Here is an 18,022-nt window from a genome sequence, read left to right as displayed (position 1 = left end):
CTGGAAGCTTTATTGCTTTCCTTTTACCTTTAGATCAATAATCAACTTGGAATGAGGTAGGGGTGAAGTTTAATTGTTTTCCGTGTGGAAGTCAGTTGACCATTTGATTTAAAAAGGCTGTTTATTTAAAAGATTTCTCTTTGTCCACTGTTCTGCGGCCCAGTATCATGTAGTGTTTCATTTGTTGGATTTTTCTCATGAAGAAGCTTTAGTTCTAAGCAAGTAATTGAACACTGAGCATTATTTGGTTGACCATTTTGTGACATTAACATTATTATCCCCACTTTACTAAGGAAACTAAAGCTTACAGAAGTAAATTAATTTAGTAAGCAGGTTTTCCTTTACTAAGATTCTCATTATTAATGCCTTAAATGAAATAGAAGTTATTAATTAATTAACTAACTAACCAGATAACAATATGGAGACAGGTGATTCAGACCTGCTAAGGCACTTTGCTATCTTCATGTGGTGTCCATCTCTGGGTCCAACACTCATGTTTCAGCTCCCACTCACATGTTCTTATTGCAGCTTAGTGGGATGAGAGGATGAGCATGGAAATGCATGCTCCCTAATTTAGGGGCCTAAAATTTAGGGACATACATTTACTTGGAAATTACACAATTTTGCTCATATCCTATCGGCCAAAATTCACTTACCTAGCCACATCCAAAACCAAGAGAGCCTAGGAGAGAGTGGAGTCTTTACTTTAGGTGGCCAGCGTTTGCCAAAATTTGAAGTCTCTGTTTCTAAGGGGAAGAAGGAGAGAATGGGTGTGGGAACTGCTAGCCATGGTTATATACTTGGTTGTGGCAGGTCTGAGATTCAGATAAAAGTCTGTGTTCCTTCAGGTTCTACTGCACAGCTCTGGACAACCAGCTGGATTTCAATAGTTCACCTCTTGAAAAACTTCTTGGGATACCTTCCTGTCAGAACTGAATTTCTAGATGTCTCTCCAGACATGTATAGAATTCCTTTCATTAGAAAACAAACCTATTTAGCTCCATGTTTTTGGTTTTTGTTTTTATTTCACTTGTTATAGCTATCAGGAAAACTGAGTTAAATTTAGAGACTCACTGCTATTGTCAGAGAATATGTTCCAAAGCCTGCTTTAATCCTTCCACTGTTGATTCATCTTCACTTAATTTGTACTTTCTCTCTTCTCTTCTTTCCTCCCCGCCCCTCCCCTTTGTCTGGATCTTTATTCTATCTTCCAAAGTTACGGTGCTCTGGTGTTTCCTCTCTGGATCCCCACTGCCCACGCGTTGACGACGAGGAGTAAGTCGAGGGGGTTGGTGGGAAGGATGAGAGCAAGTGGTTTCACAATGTCTCACTTTTTCATTTTTTTTCAACTTTTATTATTAGTTTTTATTACACAAGGAATACATATTCATTGTAGAAAAATTAGAAAACACAGAAAAGCAAAAAGAAAAAATAATCACCCATAATCCCACTACCCATAAATAACTACTATTAACATTTTAGTGTATGTCCTTCTAGCTTCTTATGCATATATATACATACGTAGATATATTTATATATAATTTTCTTTTTTTACAAATATTGTGTCATACTATACATACGGTTTTATAACATGTTTTTTCATTTAATATATGTCGTGAACATTGTTGTTTATTCCCTGAAAAAATTACACAGATACTACATGCTCATTGTGGAAAAATCAGAAATTACAGATATGCAAAAAAGAAAATGTAAATGCTCCAAATCTCACCTCCCAGAGATAGATGCTGTTAACATTTCAGCAAATATCCTTTCAGATGCTGTAATGCACACTGTGTATGTCTATTTTTAAAATGGGAACATATCATGTTCTTCTGTAACTTCCTTTTTTTATTTAACAATATAGCTGTTTACTTCAATAAATATACATCTAGTGCTTATTCTTAATTGGTGCACAGTATTCCATTGAAAGGATATACCATATTTAACCAACCCTATATTGTAGGCTCATGTTATTTCCATTCCTCCAAATAATGCTCCTAGAAACATCCTTTCTTGCATATATTTTTTGAATAATGAATGAATGTATCTTAGTTCATTTTTCTTGACTTTTTTTTGAGGAGAATTTCCCTAACGTGGAAGTATTTGGCATACACAAAAAATATACTGCCAAAATATTTTTCCAGAATCAATTTATACTGTTGTTGACTCTGTAAGAGAATGTTAATTTCCATACTTCCTTGTTGTCCCTGGGAACTATAATTCTTTATACCCTTTGTCTTTCTGATACGTAAAAAGGAGTATATTGTAATGATTTGCATTTTTGATTACTAGTTAAATATTTTCATATTTATTATTTGTTCATTAATTTATAGTACACTGCCAGTTTATGTCCTTGGCTCAATATTCTACTGGAAAGTTTGATTCTTTTTGATCATAAAATGTTATTTACTCATGCATTCATTATTCACTCACACAATAAATATGTTTTCAGTATTTGCTTTGTGTCTAGCACTGGGTTAAGTATCAAGAATATAACAGTAAGCGAAATAGACATGGTTGCTGCTTTCTTGAACTTCCAAATTAGTGGATATAAACAGACAAATAAGTAATAATTTAATAAGTACAATGAGGAAGCAATGAAATGCAAACACTTGGTTGGGAAGGTTGTAGACCTTAGAAACTTCCCAAGGGTAATGGAGCTTAAGCTCTTGATATATACTAGGGATCGATGCTCATTGTTGCATATATTTCAAATTTTGTTTTCTCTTAATTTGGTTTGTTATTTTTTACTGTATAGGCATTCCACATTTTAATTGGTCTAATCCATCCATCTTTTTCTTTTTTATTTCTTCCTTTGTTGTCATGCTTAGAAAGGCTTCTTTTCCATAGTAAAATTACATAAATATTTGTCAGTATTGCCTACTAGTCCTTTTACATATTTATGTGCTTTAACATCTAAATCTGTACTTCACCTAGAATTTATTTTGATGGAAATTATGAGGTATAGATCTAGTATTTCCCCCAACATGTGGCCAAACCAATCATCCCAAATTATTTAGTAATCCAACTTTACTCACAGATTTGAAATGCCATCTTTATAATGCACTTAATTCCTCTATGTTCTTGGGTTTATTTCTGATCTTTATACCTAATTATCATGATTTATTATGGGCCAATAGCATCATTGGTTTTTCCTCATCCTATCTATTGTGATCTGAAAGCTGAGCATTTTGCATTTGTGATGTTTTGGAACACAAAGAAATGATAGATAGTGCTTAATTAGTTATATGCGTGTGGCATGGGACGTTAGTATGGATGATATCCTTAATCCTTTCAACTTTGAGACTTCCAGAATCTGAATTCCATATGGGATACTGTTACCTGGTACCCCCCTTTTTTTTCCTGTCTAAAATAAACAAGATGCTTTCATACTCTTTGCATTTATGGTCTCTTCTTATGCTAAAGCTCAGCATTCAGTAGGTGGCAGTATTGCCACACAGTAAATATCCAACCATTGGAGGAGCACCGAGGAACAAAATGATCTGGATTTTAGAATTTCCCTAAGAGCTTTCATTAGAGGAGGCATCAGGGCTGTGCTACTTCTAAAGCCTTCTTTGTACCCTTGATCAATAGCACAACCAGAAGTCTGCAGTCACTCTGTTCCTAGAGGTGTGCAAAACATCAGTATTTTAGAGTGATAACTTGGCTTTGTGGGCATTCGTGCACATACCTTATCCACAAGTGTCTTTGAGCCCAGCCACTGACTGATTTAAAGCCAGGAAATGTGGTTTTAAACAATATGATTGTGGTGGGATTCAGGTGATTTTTATTTTCTTTATACTTGGTGGTATATTTCCGATTTCCCACAAAGAACATATATTGCCTCTGTAATCTGGAAAAAAAACAACAACGATGCATCAACATGGGATATTAAAATTATAATGGTTACATGGTGAGGGTATGCCAGGAAAAGTTGACATCCTTTTCTGTTTTTAGCATGTGAGCACATGCAACAGAATGGGTTCAGTGTTCTCTCCTTACCTCTAGAGAGCAGCTCAATGTTATTGCTAATCTGAGAGCAAATTACCAGAAGGAAGCCAAGACAGTAGACCTCTATCTCATGGACTACACCTGAGAAAGTCCTTTGGTAGGTGAGAGGAGAGTTGGGTCAGCTCCTAAAGAGATGCATTGGCATATCTAATGGGAAATGGTGAGCTATCTATTGCCATTATGAGTCAGTGTAGGTCATCATGACTTGGAGCACTGAATTTAATTTTAGGACCGGCTAGTGAAAGAAGATCTATAAATCTTGGAGTGTGTCCACAGGAACTACAAAACCAATCAAAGTCTGGGAAACAGGCACTATGAATAAAAGATAAGGTGGCTGAATTTATTTACCTTAGATATGGAAAGCCTAGCTGGGGAATTAGACAAATTCCCATCTCCATGAATAGCTACTACAGCCCTCCTAGACCTGGAGGTGAGACCTGAATTTATTAACAGTCTTCAGTTGTACAAAGGACAGTGGCACAGGAGGTAAGTGTTCCTTTCATACTGAGACTAAGGCGAGAGTGAGCACAAATTAACCAAGCAGAAGTGATTTAGGTCAAGCATTTAGAGGAACGTGCTGAACATCAAGGTTGGGTTTATCAGTTAATAACTTTGCATGAATTAAAAGGAACTAGATTGAAGCTAAGGGTTCCATAGAGTGGAAAGGTGGGTGAAGGCAAAGATGGGAGCTGAGAGTGTGCCCAATTGGGATATTTTGTAATTTCTAAAACAACGGGCCCTAAGTGAATTAACCACGTGGGATGAAAATGAACCATATTCAAAAAAGATACTAAACTTTAGTCAAACCTGATTTATGAAATCAGAGTTTGCAGACAAGATAAATCTAGGAGTGGTTACCTGCTTTGCAAAGGGGTATTCATTCTAAGAGTCTTTAAATAGCAGATTCCAACAACTGTTTTACCAATATTTGATTTAGAAAGTTGTTATTTTCTCATAAAACTTTCAAGGATAACTCTTTATACGAAGTCAGGCATTCCTATAACCATGCATGAATTACCAGTTCATTGGAACACAACTCTGGACTCCAAGAATAAGGCCAAAAACCAGCTGGTATCATAGAGAACTGCGTAGCCTTTTGAGGTCTCTTCCAACCCTCTAAGTCTTTTGCTTTCAATCACAAAAGCTAAAAGACAATTCCAAGTATAATTTTCACAACATCAGATATTAGGTTGAACCATATGAAATTGCCATTTTTGTGGGTCAAAACAGTCAAATACCAGCAATTTTGTATAGGTCAATCTAATACAAGAATTATTCTGGTAGCTCAAATAAACCTAATCTCCATCTTCACTAAAGCTAACAGCTTTAATGTATTTATTGTTGGGCCCAAGTATTGGACATATAAATGCCTGTGCACATAAGTACTGAGAAAGTATAGGGTTGGGATTAATGATGCATCTTGGATAAACCACTTATAGGCATCTAGCTCATCCTTTTATTGTACTAGACACTGGTACCTCTTGTCTGACTTTAGGATTTCTCAGATTTTAGAAAGCAAGAAAAGAAGTCCAAAGGCCTGATCTCTCAACTCATGGGAAATTCTGTTTGGGTAAAGGGCCAAGGAAGAACAGGGGAAAATATAACACAATTTGTACCATGTTACAAGTTTAGTGAGGAAGATCATAACAAAGCTGTGCGCAGAAAAACAAAGCGTGTGGCTTCCTCCTTTCTAAAATATAGTATTGCTTAATGTGTCCTGCTTTCAAGATTCTAAGCATAAGACAAGACACCAAGTACACATTGGAAAAGTCATATCTGCATAGTCATCTAAAATGAGACAAGCTTAGCGTAACTAAAAAGATTTTATTAACGTAAAATGTTAAATATTTTTACGATCTGAGCTAATTCCAGCATGCCCTATAAGATTTAACACTATGCTGATGTGCAGACATCATGCTTCAGATTTCAATTAGAACAAAATGTGATAATATTCAATTTTACATTTGAGGGTAATTGTATATGTTACTACACCATTTTCTAACTGGATTACTTCATTCTCCAAGAAGCTGAAAAAGACACCATTGGATCAAAAGGAAATTAGTTGCCCATATGCATTGTACGAAGGTCTTAGGATTATTGTGTATTTACAAAAATTTAAATACTTCTCATATATGGTTTTTGTTGCATTATAAATTAAGATATCTTTATGTAGAAGCTCTTGGATTCTGACAGAATGGAAGACTAAATGTAAATGAGTGCAGACAAAGCAATAGGTGAGGTGGTGTATGTTTGATTATAATACTGTTTCTAATAATATTGATTGGAGTTTTGAACACAGTTTTGCAGTTTTAGATAGGTTTCTATGTTTAAAGACTTTCATATATGATAAATTGTTCACATGAGATCAGCAAGAGCTAAAGATATACTATTATACATGAAATAATTTTTCTCTGTATAGTACATTTAAAAAAACCTTTAAATAATTTAAAAACCATAATTCTTGCATCTGTCATGGTATGGTTTGGAGCAGACATGCACAATGTCAGCTTTAAAAATCCTTTTAAAAACAGCCTGCTTTTCGAATCTTTTTTTTTTTTTTCCCCTTGACAGCAGCTGCTTTCAAATGTAAAATCATTTAAAAGGGTAGGGGGAGGCGAATAAAAGTAATAAGGAAGCATAGAAAACATAGTCAAAAACCAATAATTGTGGTTCAGCTGTCTGGAGGTCCTCAGGTTCTGTGATATTTTCAGGTCTTCACGATCGTGGGTTTCCAGAAGGAGCTGCCTAGCTTGAGACCAGACAACACAGCCCAAAGAACCTTCTCTTCCGTCTTCTAACCAGGGGGTAGGGAGTTAGATTTAGAAGGCTGCTGTCATCTGTGATGGAACAGAATGTACATATGAGCGAATTACAGACACAGTAACCTGGGTTTTATGAATTGGCTTTTAAAGTCCACCTTTTTAAGATCAAGTTTTCTTGACTTCAGCATTATTGCCATTTAGGACCAGATAATTCTTTGCTGTGAGGGCTGTTCCGGGCACCATAGCAGGTTTAGCAGCATTCCCTGGCCCTACTTACTCTCTAGATGATGGTAATGCTGCCCCACCAGTTGTGACAACCAGAAACGTCCCCACATGGGGACGAACGTTCTTTGTTTAGTGGTGGTGGTAGTAGTGGGGGCACATAGACTGCAGTTGAGAACCACTAATTAGAATCAAGCAAGCAAGCTACTGGGAGGCCCTTTCTGAGTTGGGGGAAGTATAGCATTTTAGAAAGAGCCCATGCTTTGGGGTAAAGTTGGCCTCTTTCCTAAACCCACCTCTGCTATCTCCTAGCTCTGTGACTTTGAATGTGTAAATTGAAACTTGCTAAGCTTCAGTTTTCCCAAATGTAAACTAGGGTTTACTAATACTTACCTTAGATGAAGATTATATGAAATACTCTGTGAAAAACATGAAGCTTGGCTGGTATCCTAGGTGCCTAGCACAGAGGAAACATTCAGCAAATAGAGCTATTGTTAACTATTTTTCTTTACCATTGTAAAAGAATGTGGTTCCACGTGCCTACTTCATGCGAACTCTGAAAGAAGTTTCTCAACTCTTCCTTGTTGAGTCTTTGGCTAGCGATTTCTATAGATTTCTGTACACAAGGGCATCCCGGGAAGATGGCCCACTGTTAAATTGGTAAGGTTTGATGTTGAAAGTTTTAGCACGATGACAAGTAGAGGAGGGAAGAAACTGGTAAACCAAATTCAGTTTAGTGAGCTGGTTTTGAAGAAATGGTGCAAACCAAAAGAGAGGGTGGGTAGGCCTAGCCTCTTGCAGCAGAACAGGCAGTCTGGTCCCTGGGGCTGGACAGGGACCACAAGGACATGACTTGGAAACTGCCAGTGTGGGCAGCACTATGACATGATTGGAAAGGAGCTAGGGGCCACCTAATAGTTGGTTGGCTCTGGCAGCTGTTATGTACCTAAGCTTGGCCAGGATCAGTTGCATTATCTTCCCAGAGCAGAGCCAAGGGGGTTCCTTCCTTTCCCCATCCGAACCTTGAGGATATAGGACCTTGGGAAAGAGTTCAGAATCAGGAACTGGATGAGGGGGTGGATAAAGTGAAAAATGTGCCTCGCTTCCATAAAAAAAAAATGAGTTTGGAGATGAGGGTTGGTTTTTCTTGGTTACTGAGCCTGGACGCTCAGTAAACTATCAAGAGCACAAGAAGTTTGGGCTTTCCAGTCCTCTTCGGTGCAGTGTGTCATCAAAGTGCCTGGGCTTTCCCTCCCCTTCCCCAAAGGCTGCTGTGTGTCATACTTATTTGTAAATTAGCATCACTCACTGGTTCCTTGGAATGGCGCCCTATGCTATACACTTAGATGGAACCAAAGTAGCGAGTCAGAGTCAAGGAAGAAAACAGGTGCCCCAGCTGAGGACACCAAATGAATCAAACACGGTGTACTCTCCGTGAGGAGATTCATATCAAGACTGACCTTTGTATCTGTGCATTCATTACAGTGAATCAAAAGTCTCCATGGATGAATATTCTCTCTTAAGATTCATATTCCACTAATGGGGAGAAAGACCGGATGCTCCTTGTCCTTTCCGTGGTGAAAAGCATTTCACTGTATTCTGGATGTCAACATTTTGAGTCTAAAAATAGGACCTCAGGATCCCTGGGTGGCACAGCAGTTTGGCGCCTGCCTTTGGCCAGGGCGCGATCCTGGAGACCCGGGATCGAATCCCACGTCGGGCTCCCGGTGCATGGAGCCTGCTTCTCCCTCTGCCTGTGTCTCTGCCTCTCTCTCTCTCTCTCTCTCTGACTATCATAAATAAATAAAAATTAAAAATAGGACCTCTCCCTTGTATAGTTAAACTTGCCCCAAATAGTGAAGACTCTGAAGGCAATGTCAAACACTGTATGTGAGCCTCATTTCTCAGGAGAATCTCTCAGAGATGATTCATGGTCTATTTAGAACAGAAAGAAATGATAACCCCCTTTTCTCATGAGTTTTAGGACTCTTACTTCTTTGACCACCAAACGATCAACAAACTTAACCTACTTGGAGATGGCAAAGCTACAGCAGACTCTGAAGAGTAAAGAATTTCATTTTTTCGTATCTCTTTGGATACTGGCTATGCTTCCTGAAACACAGGTTCACCAGGAATTCAGTGCTTGCTCGAACAGAATCCTCAAAACTATGAAGATATTTATAGGGAGGAAAAGTCTCCTTATTTCCATTTAAGACTTGGAAGATCTATTTCCCAAATGCCCGCATATATCCTTCCCTTGCTGCAAACCCTTAAGAGATCTGGGGAGTGACCTAATGGGTATTTACATATTATAAAATGCAACATGGATGTGTATTGTTCCCACTATGTGTGGAAATGTCAACTGCATGTTGTATTTACAGAGAAACTGTGTGTGTGTGTGTGTGTGTGTGTGCGCGCGTGCTGCGGGGGCACATTTGCTCCCGTGTCCTCTTCTTTTTGTATTCAAAGCACACAGGAATTATTCACAGGTATTATGAGATTCATATCAAGACTGACCTTTGTATCTGTGCATTCATTACAGTGAATCAAAAGCCCTTTTGTGCTATTGAAATTCTCCTCACTCAGCTTCTTTTCATATCTACCTGCCTATATATAGTTAGATAGATAGATAGATACATTCACTTGTGAGTGCTATATATACACGCACGTGCACGCACACACAGCACTCACATGAATAGAAGTGTTAGAATTGATGAGAAAGTGCTCAGATGCTCAGCAGAGGACAGGCTGCCTGTAGGACAACTGCTGGCTTGGGGCATCTTTGTGGAGCATTTGTGACACCTTTGCCTCGCCTGGAGCTTGTCTGAACATCACCTAGGGCTGAGGTGACACAAAAACTCCAAAATCCTTGGCAGAAATTCAGAGCAGCTTTCTACACCCTAGGAAGCCGACATGGACAGTAAATGCTGAAATCCACCAGCAGTCAATAAGCCTGGAATGGTCTGGAGTGGATTCAACTCTAAGGAAAGATGTCTTTCCACATTGATTGAAATCCTGTCTCTGAAATTACAGGCTGCCAAAAGCCTGGGAACAAAATGGAACGTTTCCCCGCTCGTTCTCAGCTTTCTGGGCTAATCCACCTGACCTTGCTGGAAAACCTTTGATTTTTATTGTACATGTTTGAGACTTTTATAGCATCTTTTCTCCAAAGGGCATGCTCTGAGACAGCTGTAACCAAGGACAGTTTTAGATCTGAAAATGAAAAGTGGAGAAAGGGAAAGGGAGGGAGGAAAGGAGAGGAGATAAGCGGAAGAAAAGGAGACTACGCAATTCAGCCATCGGCAAGTTCAAACCTTGGTCATTCGAAGCTTAATTCCTGGGTATTACCAAAGCCAGGGACACTGGAACCCCCTAGGGCACAATGATACCATTTCTCAATTTTTGCTCAAATTTCCTTTGCTAATACAAGATTTCTTGTATAGATGCTATGTTAAGAAACAGAAGGACATAAAAATATGAAGTTTTCAAATAATTGAACATTTGAGTTTAATGCTATGTTCTCAGATAGAACCAAGAGAAGTGGGACGCCTGGGTGGCTCAGCAGTTGGGTGTCTGCCTTTGGCTCGGGGCGTGATCCCAGAGTCCCAGGATCGAGTCCCACATCAGGCTCCCTGCATGGAGCCTGCTTCTCCTTCTGCCTGTGTCTCTGCCTCTCTCTTATGTCTTTCATGAATAAATAAAATATATATATAAAAAAAAAGAACCAAGAGGAGTGCTCATGATATAATGGTAGTTGCAAATTTCTCTTCCAGGAAAAAGAAAGGAGACCATCACCCACTGGTTCTCAAACATTAGCTGCATTAAGCATCATCTGAGGGTGTGCCGAGGTAGAGACTGCTGGCCCTCCCTCCAGAATTGCTGGATCAATGGGCAAGATCAACTTAGATCTTTCTTACAAGTTCCCAGAAAAGCTGATGTTGCTGGTCCTGAGGCCACGCTCTGAGAAGCCCTGCATGAGTCAAAGGCCTGCTAGGTGCAGGCTCCATGTTGGGTGCTGGGGATCACACCCGAGGGGGCCTAAAATGAAGGTGGTTCTTGTGTCAAGGATGTTTGCTTGAGTAACCATGACGCATCATCAGAAATGCCGTAAGAGCGACACGGATACACAATACTGTGACAACTCTTAAGACAGGAATTGTCTCCCAAGCAGAGAAGGAAGAAAATGATCATGGAAAAATCATGGAGGTCTTGGTATTGGCTCTGGGCCACAAGGGTTGAGGAGAACTTGGACATCTGATGAAGGGGGAGACAGATTTTTCTGGATGGAGAGAAGAGTGTGAACAAAGTCATGGAGGTCAGAGGCAACTTGAATGTGGGTTCAAGTAAACAGTCCAGTCAGGAATGAAGGGTGGACTGAAGGGTGGGATAGCAGAGATAGAATTCCCTAAATGTGGCGATGCCTTCTCTTGCCCTCTGCCTTTATACGTGCCGTTTCTTTTTCCAGAAAAGTCCTCCCTTCTTGAACAAATGACAATCCCTCCTTCAAGCTTAGCTTGCAACTTCCGATTTTCTTCTCAGTCCCCTTTAGAAACCTCAGTTCTTTCCTCTCAAAACCTAAATTATGGCGTTCAGGGCATGTGTCTATGCACACACTCCTTGGCTGGTGCCGATCGTTCTTAAGGTTTCAACTACCATTTATGCAGAGATGCTTAAATATGTGTTTCCACCCTCCCAGCTCCCACGTCTCACGTCAGCCTAAGACGTGTACACCCGCTCTTCACCACCAAGCCCCACTCTTGGAGTTCTTTCATCTCCAAAACATCACCGTCCTCTGTTTCTACTGCTCCTCCTCTGTTCTCTCCAACTTAGCAGACACCAGCGTCCACCCTTCTGTCCAACTACGAACCTGGGCTTCTTCCTTGACTCTGTCTTTTGTCTTATGCAACCCATTAGCTGTTCATGTCCTCTTCTCTGCCCGCCCCCCACCCCCTGGCTTCTTGGGCACACCCGAGGCGTTCCTCACCTGGATTTTTGCACCTGCCTCCTAACTGGATCCCTCCAATGGCTTCAGGATAAAGTCCAAACCTCAACATGGATTATAGGGGCCTTCACGATATAGGCCCACCCACTTTTTAAATCTTTCATGGCTCTTTTCTAGCCACTTTCCCAACTAATGAAGTGCTTGTAGTTCATCAAAATGCCCTCCCCTTTCATTTCCTCATCTACCTTCAAGATCCAGAATCTTCTACCTAGGCTCTGGATTTTTCCCCCCACCTCTTTTTTCTTTATCCTTTTTTCCATTTCTTTCTTTGGCTAACTCTGATTCATCATCAGACATCTCTCCTCTGTTTCCAAAAAGCAATTCTCGATAACCAACAGCCCTCTTCCCCATCCCACACCCCGACCCCTTACAACTCACATCGAGCTAGGTGAGAATCCCATATGTCCTTGGAATGCCCTGTGTCTAGCTATTATGGCACTGTTATATTCTACGCACTAGTTCTTTGTCCAATAGTGCATGTGTGGGTGTGAGGTGTTTCCAGAAATCACATGCCCTACCCCCAAAACATTATCTCAATCTCTATGATGGGAAGCACGTCATTTGGGAAGGCTTTCCAGGTGATTCTCACCCAGTCTCTTCTGTTGCACTGGAGAGCCTCTAGAGGGATACATATCCCCAGCCCCGGACACAGAACTTGGCACATTATAGGTTACCATCACATGTTCGATGATGGTGGGTACACCAGATGCTAGGGTAATGAGTTCTTCCTCTAGTAGGCAATGAGTAGGCATGTAACATTTGTGAGTAGGGACTGAACCCAGAGTAATGCATTGAGAAAGTGCTATGTGATCGGTGACGTGTGAATTAATTGGAGGAGAGAGGGGAAGTACATATGGCATACTGAATCCTGGATGGCAAGTGGCTGAGATTACCGAGGATATGGGGCTGCCAGCGTAAAAACTACTCAGAGTGACATTCAGACCCCACATTGAAGCACACAAAGTCTTTATGGGAGTCCCTGGTGAAAGGACCTAAGAGGTCATCTGTAGGCAACCTAACTGCCTAACGGTCTTCAGCCAGAGAGCAAACGCTTCTGCATGACATGGCTAGAGTGGATACGGGAGGTCCAGACTGGAGTGGACCCAATATGAACCTGGGGCAACTGTTTCTAGATCCAGTTTAGTCTGGAGAAGCCCGGCCCTAGGAGGGGACCCATTCTAGAACAGATTCAATTCCCAGCTGATCCGCTTCAGACTGATTCTGACCAACAGATTCTGGTATCGACAACCAGATTCTAGGCAAGAGTGAATGAATGCACAGACACACCCCCTAGCCTTCATTAAGTCAGAATTCTGGAAAAGGTGAAACTGCCTTTCAGGCTGAATTTTTTTTCCTGCCAACTTATTTTGTTTGATTACAACAAACATCTAGAAGATGCTTGTCCTTCACTTTCGGTCTCCTTTTAGCCTTTGTCAGTCACCTTGTGGGCTCCCCACAGGTGGTTCCATTTGTAATCCATTTGACACAGCAAGACTATCATAATTAATGAAGTTCCCTACAGCACTGCCAGTGACCCAGAATATAGGACAGGAGAGGCGCTGGAGCAGGGGAAAGAAGAGCGGGCTGAGAGCCAGGAGACCTGGACGTGGTCAGGAGCCTGCTGTGGGGCTGTCTTAGAAAGAGGGCAGCTCACTTTTCTTTCATGCCTTTGTCTCCAGCCTTAAACGGGAAGGATGGGAAAGAAAAGACCCTGCCTAAAACGAGGGCATCATCACGAACCATTAAAACTCCTGCTCTTGGCCGCCTCCCTTCATTTGTCACCGAAAAGCAATTTAAAACACACTTGAGTTGTCAACTCAAGGGGTGACTGTGGTGGGAAAGGGGGAAGACACGATTGAATCTTTAAGTGCTAAAATAAACATGGAAGTTTCCGAGGCAAGGAGGAGAGTGAGGCCCCGAGAACACTGGCATCTGGGCGCTTCCAGGGTAGGATGCCCAGAGCCCGCCTGGTGGGATTTTCACATGGTCAGGGTTGGAGGTAGGAACACAGGGAACCAAGAGTGGCATCTTTTCCCTTTTTGTCTCTCTGCTTCAAACACACATGGAATAAAAAGAGAAAGGAAAGAAGAAGCCAGAAGAAAACCAGATGGCTTTCTATAATGGTTTTCATCCAGTTACAAAGATGTTTTGACAATAAAGTCCTGGAGAAAAGGCCTGGAATATATTTTTCCACATTTCACCGTGCACTGTTTCTTGCATATGTTCACCTACACCCATATAATAAACAGAGCAGCTGCTAAAGGATTCCAGGAAGGTCACGGGAAAGCTCCTGCGCTCTATCCTGGTACACAGAGTCAGACACAGGAATCTGGCCGATTCGTTCATTAAAATGGTGCCATATGCATCTGCTAAAGAATGTTCCCAGAGGGACCCAAGAGGGCCTGCTCTCCTTCCCTCGGGCCTTCTCAGACCCTCCGGTTCAGACTTATATCTCCCTTTCTCTCCTGGTCAGCTCATAGAGACATCATGCTATGAGTCCCCAGGAAACTTCAAGAACAAGAGCTGTGGCATCACATGCCAAGGGGCCCATTTTTCCCCTAGGTGAAGAAGCCTTTACATGAATTGAAGTCTTCACCTCAATTTTTTTTTTTTTAAATTGTTCTTCAAAATCCTACTGCCTTAATATCTCTTGAACAGGTCCCTGAATCTCCTAGCTTGTTCCTTTTCAGGTTCTAAACAGATTTAAGGTTTAAATCCTGAGTATCAGGGCACCTGGGTGGCTTGGTGGTTGAGTGTCTTCAGCTCAGGTCATGATCCCGGGGTCCGGGGATTGAGCCCCGCATCAGGCTCCCTGCAGGGAGCCTGCTTCTCCCTCTGCTTATGTCTCTGTCTTTCTCTTTGTCTCTCATGAATAAATAAATAAAACCTTAAAAAAAAAACAGCAAATAAATCCCGAGTGTCATTTATTTGTATTATTCCCATTTATTTGTGAAAAGGGAATAATATATGCTTTTCCTCACAGTATCAATCATTTATTACTATTATTATATTGAAAATATATTTAAAATTCTACTTTTTTTTTCTGTTGATAAAAGTAATACAAAGTCATACAAAATATGTCTAGTCTTCAGGATGATAAAAATGCCCTAAGTAAATAAAATGAAATTTCTGTTTTTCCATTACTGCATGTTTCGGGAACTGTCGGATGTATTTCCATGAGATGTAGAGGGAATGTTCTGGAGGGTTTGATTTAAAACAGAGACCACATGGCACATGTGGCATATACCGTTCAGTGTGAGGGCCCTGGCAGTTGTCCTCCCGGGCAGTGGATTGTGGGGCCTCCCTGCTGTTGACCAGGGGTACTTGCCAAACATATGAAGAAACTGAGGATAGCTTCAGACCTGAACTCCACCCCCAAGTCCCAGGGACCGATGTTCTGTTCTGCAGGCTCAAGGCCAATGAGCAGTAGCAGGGGTGGTTCTGTTTGGTGAGGACGGGGCATCTTCCTGAGCCAAGCCGGGCGGGCCTGCTGGTAAAGAATACCGGTACCACCAGCAGTAATCACAGTAGAGCCTCAGTCCAGCGTCTGCTCTCTGAGAGGTTGGGAGAAGACCCAAGACCTGCGGTGCTTCATTTAACCCCCCCAATGGCCCCCTGGAGTAAGTGATGCTATTCTCTCCTTTTCAGGGATGAGGAATTTGAGGTGGCTGGAAGTGAAGCTGCTTGCTCCATGGCACAAAGTTGGTAAGTGGCAGAGCCAGCATTGGAACCTGAGGGTCGCCTTCATCCAAAGTCCCCGGTCCCCACCACCAGGCGTGTTTCTAGCAACAATCTGCCATGCTGTGGGCAGAGGCCTCTCTCATCACCACACCGCATCTGCTTCCTGAAACCCCTGCTAGGTGCCCACAGCGCTAACACCCAGGGTTCAAGCCAGTTAGTCTGCTCCCGGGGCCCACATTTATCATGTATGCTGGCTGTTATTCTGCTATGTTCTAGGCATTGCTCTGGGGACAGAAGCATGTAGAGGCCCTTCCGTCATGCAAGTTACATCCTCGGGAAAATATCTCCCCATTTCTGTGTCACAGCGCATATTCCCAGAGGCTCTGGGATCACATCCCACAGTCCGTGTGACCTTGGCTAAGTTGGCTCATCTCCCTTTGCCTCAGTTTCTTGTAAATTGGGAGACATGAATAGCATTTCCCCCAGAGATGTTACTAGAATTAAAGAGGTTAATACACATGAAGTATTGAGGGTAGTGGTAGTGATATTGTGATTTATGATAAGGCATATGTGATATATATATATTTGGCATATATGATAGGCATATATTATATATATATATATATATATATATATATATATATATATTTTTTTTTTTTTTTTTTTTTTTTTTTGGCTTCCATCTCATTCCTGGCACAAAGCTCCTAAAATCCCTGGAATTTCCTAAGTGATGACAGCAGTAAAGGTGTCTTTTGTTATGTTAATAGGTTACTTTCAAAACCCACCTAAGGATGGGGGCTGGTTGCTAGGAGAACCGACTGTGTGATTAGAGGGCTGGAACTTTCATTCCCACCCGAAGGGCTGGGGAAGAGGAGGAACTGAAGATTGAGTTCGATCACCAATGACCAGGGATCACTCATGCCTGTGAAACGAAGCCTCCATAAAAACCAACAAAGGACAGGCCTGGAGAGCTGCCGTGTTGGGCACGCGTGGAGACCTGAGCAGCCTGGTGCGCTGGGGGAGGGATGGCATCTCCTTGTCCTTCCCCACGCCCTCCCCTTGCATCTGACTTCTGGCTATTGCTGAGTTACCTCCTTTTATAATAACTGGTGATCTAGCACATAACATGCTTCTCTGAGTTCTGTGAGTCGCTCTAGCAAATTAACCTGGTGTGTGGAGGGGGTCCTTGGAACTTCCAACCCGTACATCTCAAGTGGTGGGAGAGGGCAGTCTCGTAGCCCTTAGCTTGGGGGATCTGCAGCTGCATCCAGGTCATCTCAGAATTCAGTGCCCGTGTCCACAGATTGGTGGTGTGGAAAACCACTCCTGCACGTTGGAATTGGGTGCAGACATCACAGTGGCAGGCCGTAAGACCTCAATATATGTTAATTATTATTACTTCTTTTAGAATACTAAATAAACATCTAGATGGCAGAGGTCTTTCTATGGAAATTTCTCTATCTTTTCCTTCCTCCTTTCCTTTCCTTTCCTTTCCACTTTCCCTTTTCTTTTCTTCTTTCTTTCTTTCTTTCTTTCTTTCTTTCTTTCTTTCTTTCTTTCTTTCTTTCTTTCTTTCTTCTTCTTCTTCTTCTTCTTCTTCTTCTTCTTCTTCTTCTTCTTCTTCTTCTTCTTCTTCTTCTTCTTCTTCCTTCCTTCCTTCCTTCCTTCCTTCCTTCCTTCCTTCCTTCCTTCCTTCCTTCCTTCCTTCCTTCCTTTCTTTCTTTCTTTCTTTCTTTCTTTCTTTCTTTCTTTCTTTCCTCTTTTCTAAAGATTTTATATACTTATTGAGAAAGAGAGAGAGCACCCGCAGAGAGAATTTCAAGCCGACTCCATCCTGAGCACTGAACCTGAGGCAGGGCTTGATCTGAGGACCCTGAAATCATGATCTGGTCAGCAACCAAGAGTCAGACACTTGACCGACAGAGTTACCCAGGCGCCCCCCGTCCCTTTGGATATTTCTCAAGTGTCCTCCTCTAGGCTGTAAACTTCTTTTTTTTTTAAATTTTTTTTAATTTTTATTTTATGATAGTCACAGAGAGAGAGAGAGAGAGAGAGAGAGAAAGAGAGAGAGAGAGAGAGAGGCAGAGACACAGGCAGAGGGAGAAGCAGGCTCCATGCACCGGGAGCCCGACGTGGGATTCGATCCCGGATCTCCAGGATCGCACCCTGGGCCAAAGGCAGGCGCCAAACAGATGCCTGATCTAAGGGATCCCTAGGCTGTAAACTTCTTAAAGACAAGAGCCAAGTCTCCAGTTCTTTTGTTTGCCCCACCTGAGGACACCTGCTCTTGACGGGGGAGGCCAGTGGGGAAGGCCTCTGTTTGAGGGTCAGAGTGTGTCTCTGC

At 41.7% G+C, this 18,022-nt stretch overlaps 1 protein-coding gene across 2 annotated transcripts in view; it reads right to left on the bottom strand.

Annotated features, from left to right (window-relative positions):
* Positions 1–1,331: 1,331 nt before the first annotated feature.
* The window catches only part of RGS7BP (regulator of G protein signaling 7 binding protein), a 102,598-nt gene continuing 85,907 nt past the window's right edge, over positions 1,332–18,022 (bottom strand). For both annotated transcript variants that reach the window (XM_072826623.1, XM_072826622.1), the window contains exon 6: positions 1,332–6,848. In XM_072826623.1, coding sequence (XP_072682724.1) covers positions 6,757–6,848 — 92 coding nt within the window. In that variant the 3' untranslated portion in view covers positions 1,332–6,756. The remainder of the gene's footprint in view (positions 6,849–18,022) is intronic.

This window comes from Canis lupus, chromosome 5 (genome assembly GCF_048164855.1).
Source record: "Canis lupus baileyi chromosome 5, mCanLup2.hap1, whole genome shotgun sequence".
Classification (NCBI taxonomy): Eukaryota; Metazoa; Chordata; class Mammalia; order Carnivora; family Canidae; genus Canis; species Canis lupus.
This window is presented reverse-complemented; position numbering and strand designations above follow the sequence as displayed.